The following is a 7,157-nucleotide window of genomic DNA, read 5'->3' on the forward strand; positions in this document are numbered from 1 at the left end:
ACATCACATTGCATGCATAATCATCATAACCATGCATAATCCCTAAACAAATATTCACATTATCATCCTCCGACAGGGCGAATTTCTGGTTACTCTCATTAGTATTTAATCCTTTCTTACCTTGAATACATTGGAAGTCGTCACTATCTATATATTCAGGTCCGAGAAAATTAAATAGGGGCAGCTGTCATACCCCAAAATTCACCCTACCCAGATACAACTTTCATCTGATCTATGGCCTTACTACACATGCATGCTTTCATTATTTCATTATCATAATTTCATTGAACTTTCATAACCAAATACATATTACACGGACTCAAGGCATGGTGTTTACACTTGGGAAAAACTGGGGTTATCCGGTTAAAGTTCTAAAAAAAGGGAAAATCAATTTTTGGACTGTGCAATCGATTACCCAAATCATGGTAATCGATTACACAGACAGAAAATTGATTTCCAGGCCATTTTGGATGGTGTAATCGATTACCCTAATCAAGGTAATCGATTACACAGACAAGAAATTAATTTCCAGGCCATTTTGGATGGTGTAATCGATTACCCCAATCATGGTAATCGATTACACCTGCGAGGACAACATCAGTAGCTCTGTTTTTTACACATAGTGCCTTTTGGTTCACCCCTTTTTCCACTTACTTTCCCTATAAATAGATGTATTATTTCCCCTCATTTTTCATGCTTCTTAGCCCCCAAATTTCTATCCAAGTACCATTCACTCTCCTCTCCAAACCTAGGTCAAAACAAAAATCTTTCTCACTCAAAAAAGTCACCCCACCAACTTTTTTTATCCTCTTTCATATTTTTTTTTCAAAGCTTCTCACTCTCTAACACTCATAATTCAGCTCCTTCACTAAACTTCCACCATAAACACTTTCATCCCAAACCCCTTGCTTTATATCCAAGCTCAACACCATTTCAACCTACCTTTTTTCAACATTTTTGGGTAATGATTTTAGCTTAAACTTTTTTAACTTTTTGGTTCTGTTTTTGCGTTGAAAATGGTTGTTTGTTCTTGGTTGATCTTTTGAGAGGGTTTAGACTCAAACTTGTAAAAAATGATTAACTTTGGTTTACACTTTTTTTTGGGGATTTCTAGCTCTTGCTACTTTTATCCACCATCTTTAATCAAACTTTGTATTTTTGTTTCATTTTCTATTTATTGTTGACTTGTTTTCACATTTATTTGGTTGATGAGATCTATTAGATCATGGCCATGGTTGTTTAGAGTTGATAAAAGGTTCATGTTCGCAATCAATTTTGAGATCCTTGCCTTTCATTTATTTATTTCACCTTTTTTAAATGGCATTTTTCTTTTAAAAAAAAATTCTTTTCAAATCATCCTTTATTTCATACCAATAAAAGCGTGGACCTTAAATCATGCAGATCATCCTCGACAACCACCAATGACAATTCTGCTACAGTCTCATACGACTTTGACAACCCAATTAATCAAGCTGATGAAGAGTGTGAGAAAGAGGCCGAACTCCCAGAAGAATTGGCAAGGCTGCTCAAGCAGGAGGAAAAAGTCATCCAGCCGCACGAAGAATCAGTGGAAGTGATTAACCTTGGGACAGATGAGGAAGCGAAAGAAGTCTGAGTCGGCTCCGCTCTATAAGACGAGGTGAAGACAAAATTGATTGAGCTCTTGAAGGAATACAAAGATGTGTTTGCATGGTCATACCAAGATATGCCCGGCCTCGATAATGACATTGTGGTCCATCATCTACCCCTTAAAGAAGAATGCCCTCCAGTAAAGCAAAAGCTACGAAGGACCCATCCCGACATGGCTATGAAAATCAAGGAGGAGGTACAAAAGCAGCTCAACGCCGGCTTCCTAACGGTCTCCAATTATCCTCAATGGATAGCTAACATTGTGCTTGTACCTAAGAAGGATGGCAAAGTAAAAATGTGCATAGATTATAGAGATCTAAATAGAGCAAGTCCCAAAGATGACTTTCCACTGCCACACATTCACGTGCTAGTATATAATACCGCTCAGTTCTTTGTTTTCTCTTTTATGGATGGTTTCTCCGGTTATAACCAGATCCGCATGGCTTAAGAAGATATGGAGAAAACCACTTTCATAACGCCATAGGGCACCTTCTGCTACAAGGTGATGCTTTTTGGATTGAAGAACACCGGCGCCACATACCAACGAGCCATGGTCACTCTCTTTCATGATATGATCCATAAAGAGATTGAGGTCTACGTTGACGACATGATAGTCAAGTCTCAAACCGAAGAAGAACACTTTGTCAATCTAGAAAAGTTGTTTGAGAGGCTGAGGAAGTTCAAATTGAGGCTTAATCCCAACAAATTCACATTTGGGGTAAGATCCAGCAAATTGTTAGGTTTTATCGTCAGCCAACGTGGCATCGAAGTAGATCCCGAGAAAGTAAAGGCCATACAAGTTATGCCTGCACCCAAAACCGAGAAGGAAGTCCGGGGATTCCTAGGTAGATTGAACTACATTGCTAGGTTCATATCTCACCTCACTGCCACTTGTGATCCAATCTTCAAACTTCTTCGAAAGGATCAAGCCATCATTTGGAACGATGACTGCCAAGACGCATTTGAGAAAATAAAGGAATATTTGCAAGAACCTCCTGTGTTGATGCCTCCTGTACCTGGTAAACTATTAATCATGTATCCCACCGTTCTCGAAGGATCAATGGGTTGTGTCCTCGGCCAACATGACGAGACTGGTAGAAAAGAGCATGCAATATACTATTTGAGCAAGAAGTTCACTGATTGCGAGAGTAAGTATTCGATGCTTGAAAAAACTTGTTACGCACTAGCATGGGCTGCCAAACGTTTAAGACAATACATGCTCACTCATACGACATTATTGATCTCTAAAATGGATCCTGTCAAATACATCTTTGAGAAGCCGGCTCTAACCGGTAGAATAGCCCGATGGCAAATGGCTTTAACCGAGTACGATATCCAACATGTCACTCAAAAGGCCATCAAAGGGAGTGTATTATCTGATTATCTTGCACAACAACCCTTGGAGGACTATCAGTCTATGCGTTTCGAATTCCCCTACGAGGATATCATGTTGGTTAGGGATTGCAACATCCCCGGTCCCGAGGAAGGACCCGAGCCTGGATCCCGATGGACCATGGTTTTTGATGGAGCTTCTAATGCTCATGGAAATGTCGTTGGGGCAGTAATCACTTATCCAACTAATTTCCACCTCCCCTTCACCGCCCGATTATGTTTTGAATGTACAAATAATATGGCCGAATACGAGGCTTGTATCTTTGGTATTGAAGTTGCTATCGATCTTAGAATCAAAATCCTGGAAGTCTATGGGGACTCAGCCTTGGTAATCAGCCAAGTTAAAGGAGATTGGGATACTAGAGATCATAAGCTCATTCCTTACAAAGAGCATGTCTTGAAACTAGTCCCCTACTTCGATGAAATTGCATTCCACCACATCCCTCGAGAGGAGAATCAGCTAGCTGACGCTTTGGCAACTTTGGCGTCCATGTTTAAAGTTAAGTGGAAGAACGAAGCGTCGTCCTTTCACCTGAACTACTTAGACGAACCTGCTTACTGTCTGGCAGCAGAACACGAAGCTAATGGTCATCCTTGGTTCCATGACATCATGAAATTCTTAGAGAACCAAGAGTATCTTGCGGACGCGTCCATCACCGACAAGAAGTATCTTCAAAAATTGTCATCCAAATTCTTCTTAAGTGGAGGGGTATTATACAAGAGAAATTATGATTCGGTTTTTCTTATATGTGTGAACAAGATTATAATGGAAATTCATGAAGGATCCTTTGGGACACATGCTAGTGGGAGCACTATGGTGAAGAAAATTTTAAGGGTCGGATACTATTGGATGACTATGGAGATTGATTGTCATCGCCACGTCCAAACCTTCCACAAGTGCCAGATATATGCCGATAAGATCCACGTGTCACCAACGCCTCTCAATGTCCTAACATCACCTTGGCCTTTCTCCATGTGGGGCATTGACGTGATCGGACGCATAGAGCCAACTGCCTCGAACGGACATCGCTTCATCCTTGTAGCCATTGACTATTTCACAAAATGGGTAGAAACAGTCTCGTACGTCAATGTTACCAGACAGGTGGTGACTCGATTCCTCAAGAAAGAAATCATCTGCAGTTATGGGGTCCCCAACAAGATCATTACTGATAATGGATCTAACCTTAATAATAAAATGATGAAAGAGCTATGCCAAAATTTCAAGATCGACCACCATAACTCACCACCTTATAGGCCTAAGATGAATGACGTTGTTGAGGAAGCTAACAAAAACATCAAGAAGATCGTGCAAAAGATGGTGGAAACCTACAAAGGTTGGCACGAAATGCTCCCATTCGCATTACACGGTTATCGTACTTCCGTACGCACTTCCACTGGGGCAACTCCCTTCTCCCTTGTGTATGGCACGGATGCAGTCTTACCAGTCGAAGTAGAGATTCCTTCCTTAAGGATTTTGACAGATGTTAAGCTTGATGAGTCTGAGTGGGTACAAGCTCGATTTGACCAACTAAACCTCATTGATGAGAAGCGCTTAGCAGCCATCTGCATTGACCAACTTTATCAAAAGCGCATCAAGAGGGCACATGACAAAAAGGTTTTCCTCCGCAGCCTAAAAGCCGGAGACCTCGTATTGAAGAAGATTCTTCCAATCCATACTGACCCAAGGGGAAAATGGACGCCAAATTATGTTGTAAGAAAGGTCTTCTCCGGAGGAGCCTTGATCCTTGCAACTATGGATGGTGAAGATCTTCCATCCCCGGTGAATACGGATGCAGTAAAAAAAACTATGCTTAATATATATATATATATATATATATATATATATATATATATATATATATATATAATATATATATATATATATATATATATATATATATATATATATATATATATATATATCCCGATATGTTGAAAACCCGAAAGGGCAACTTATGCAAAAATGAGTATCCCGGTAGACTGAAAACCCGAAAGGGCGGTCTAGGCAAGAATTAGGGATTTAATAAGAGCAAGAGGCTGCATCCCGCAAGGAATCCTTCTTCATTCCTTGGCGAGTCAATTATGTGGGTCCCCAGCAAGTCAATCCTATCACCCTCCTTCAAAAAAAAGCAAGATCAAAGGGCGACCAAAGGCATAAAGGCTATAGCAAAGTTGGAATTTGGAGGAAACTCGAGATGTTTCATTTCCATTACAATTATCATTTTCTTTTCGCAATCACCTCTTTTAGGAAGCTTTCCTTTGTACAATTGTCAATAAAAACCAGTTCCCTCACATGTGTTCCATATTTTTACTTTTCCTGCTTTGTCTGCGAAATATGACTTTTTTCTAAATAAAATTACATGGGAAATTTTCGATTAAAAGACCTTTTTTTTCAACAAAAAAAAAAACTATAAGGGAGACAATATTGAATTATATTCCTTTTAGAATTTTGCTAAAGGTAATCAAAACACATTTCCAACCCAAGGGTGCCACACAGTTATTTGGACTAGGCCGATCATTTCTCCTCCCAATAGGAATTCTCAAACATTACATTCAGCGCTTGCTTGGACGTCGAACTCCAATTTCTCAAGTATCGAAAAGTCAGTACAGTTCACCTAATCACCCTTTTTAAGCCCAATCACCATTGGCATTCCCCAAATACACTCCTCCGCAAAGCCCAAACATACTTGGCCTAACTTACAAACCCTGCATTCCATGTATTCCCCATGAAAGCCCAAACATGCATTGGCATACATAACATCACATCATAAGTATCTCCTTAACTTACTCAAACTAACTTGTCAGACTCGGAATTTTCCAACCGTTGTTAGGAATTTTCCCCAATAAAAATCAATGTTCATCCTCAAAACATTTCCCAAGCACAACCACGCATTCCAGCCGTTGCTGGGAATCGTCGCTAAGCTGTTTCATTTCATTGTCAAGTTTCCCCAGAGGAGTCAATGCTGAGAAACATCAATGTACTTCTTCTATCCCTAGAAAGTTAACACATTTTTCCTTTTCCCCGCAGAGTCAGGTATTCTTAGCCATTATTAAGAATTGTCACTGAATTCTCATTTTTTAGACTAAAGGCATTTTGGATTCATTCCCCAAGCCAAGTCAGACATTCATAGACGAGAATCATCCTTGAATTCATTTTTCTCCAGTAGATGTCAGGTATTCCAGCCATTGTTGGGAACCGTCACTTACATATGTATTCTCCTCAGTAGAGTCAGGTATTCTTAGTCGTTGCTAAGAATCATCACTAAGTTGTTTGATCTTCCCGGAGGATTTCAGGTATTCTAGCCTTCGCTACGAATCGTCATTGTACCTTCGCAAAAAAAAATTGTATCTCCAATCGAGTCAGGTATTCTAGCCTTCGCTAAGAATCGTCACTGATTTTGTTTTGTTTGACCCCCAATAGATGTTTTGTGTTCCAACTGTTGTTAAGGAACACTGTCTTGTTTTTTTCCCCAGTCGTTACTAGGAGTGATCACCCTTCTTTTCCTCATTCCCTAGTGAAGCTTTCTTCCCTCAACTTTCTTGGGCCCTTTTGACATCAAACTTTCATCGTTAAGAAGATACTTAGGATGCATACATCACATTGCATGCATAATCATCATAACCATGCATAATCCCTAAACAAATATTCACATTATCATCCTCCGACAGGGCGAATTTCTGGTTACTCTCATTAGTATTTAATCCTCTCTTACCTTGAATACATTGGAAGTCGTCACTATCTATATATTCAGGTCCGAGAAAATTAAATAGGGGCAGCTGTCATACCCCAAAATTCACCCTACCCAGATACAACTTTCATCTGATCTATGGCCTTACTACACATGCATGCTTTCATTATTTCATTATCATAATTTCATTGAACTTTCATAACCAAATACATATTACACGGACTCAAGGCATGGTGTTTACACTTGGGAAAAACTGGGGTTATCCGGTTAAAGTTCTAAAAAAAAGGGAAAATCAATTTTTGGACTGTGCAATCGATTACCCAAATCATGGTAATCGATTACACAGACAGAAAATTGATTTCCAGGCCATTTTGGATGGTGTAATCGATTACCCTAATCAAGGTAATCGATTACACAGACAAGAAATTAATTTCCAGGCCATTATGG

The 7,157-nt window shown here is 39.6% G+C and overlaps 1 protein-coding gene across 1 annotated transcript; it reads left to right on the plus strand.

Moving 5' to 3' along the window:
- Positions 1-2,878: 2,878 nt before the first annotated feature.
- LOC127130734 (uncharacterized) lies at positions 2,879-3,788 on the plus strand. The gene is made up of 2 exons (XM_051059702.1): positions 2,879-3,687; positions 3,782-3,788. Exons 1-2 carry the CDS (start codon positions 2,879-2,881, stop codon positions 3,786-3,788), a joined length of 816 nt encoding a protein of 271 aa, XP_050915659.1.
- Positions 3,789-7,157: the final 3,369 nt, after the last annotated feature.

This window comes from Lathyrus oleraceus, chromosome 3 (genome assembly GCF_024323335.1).
Source record: "Lathyrus oleraceus cultivar Zhongwan6 chromosome 3, CAAS_Psat_ZW6_1.0, whole genome shotgun sequence".
In the NCBI taxonomy this organism is placed as follows: Eukaryota; Viridiplantae; Streptophyta; class Magnoliopsida; order Fabales; family Fabaceae; genus Lathyrus; species Lathyrus oleraceus.

What these genes read in the sequence shown, in the direction of transcription:
- LOC127130734 (XM_051059702.1), top strand. Translation starts at nt 2,879, where the DNA reads ATGGATCCTGTCAAATACATCTTTGAGAAGCCGGCTCTAACCGGTAGA.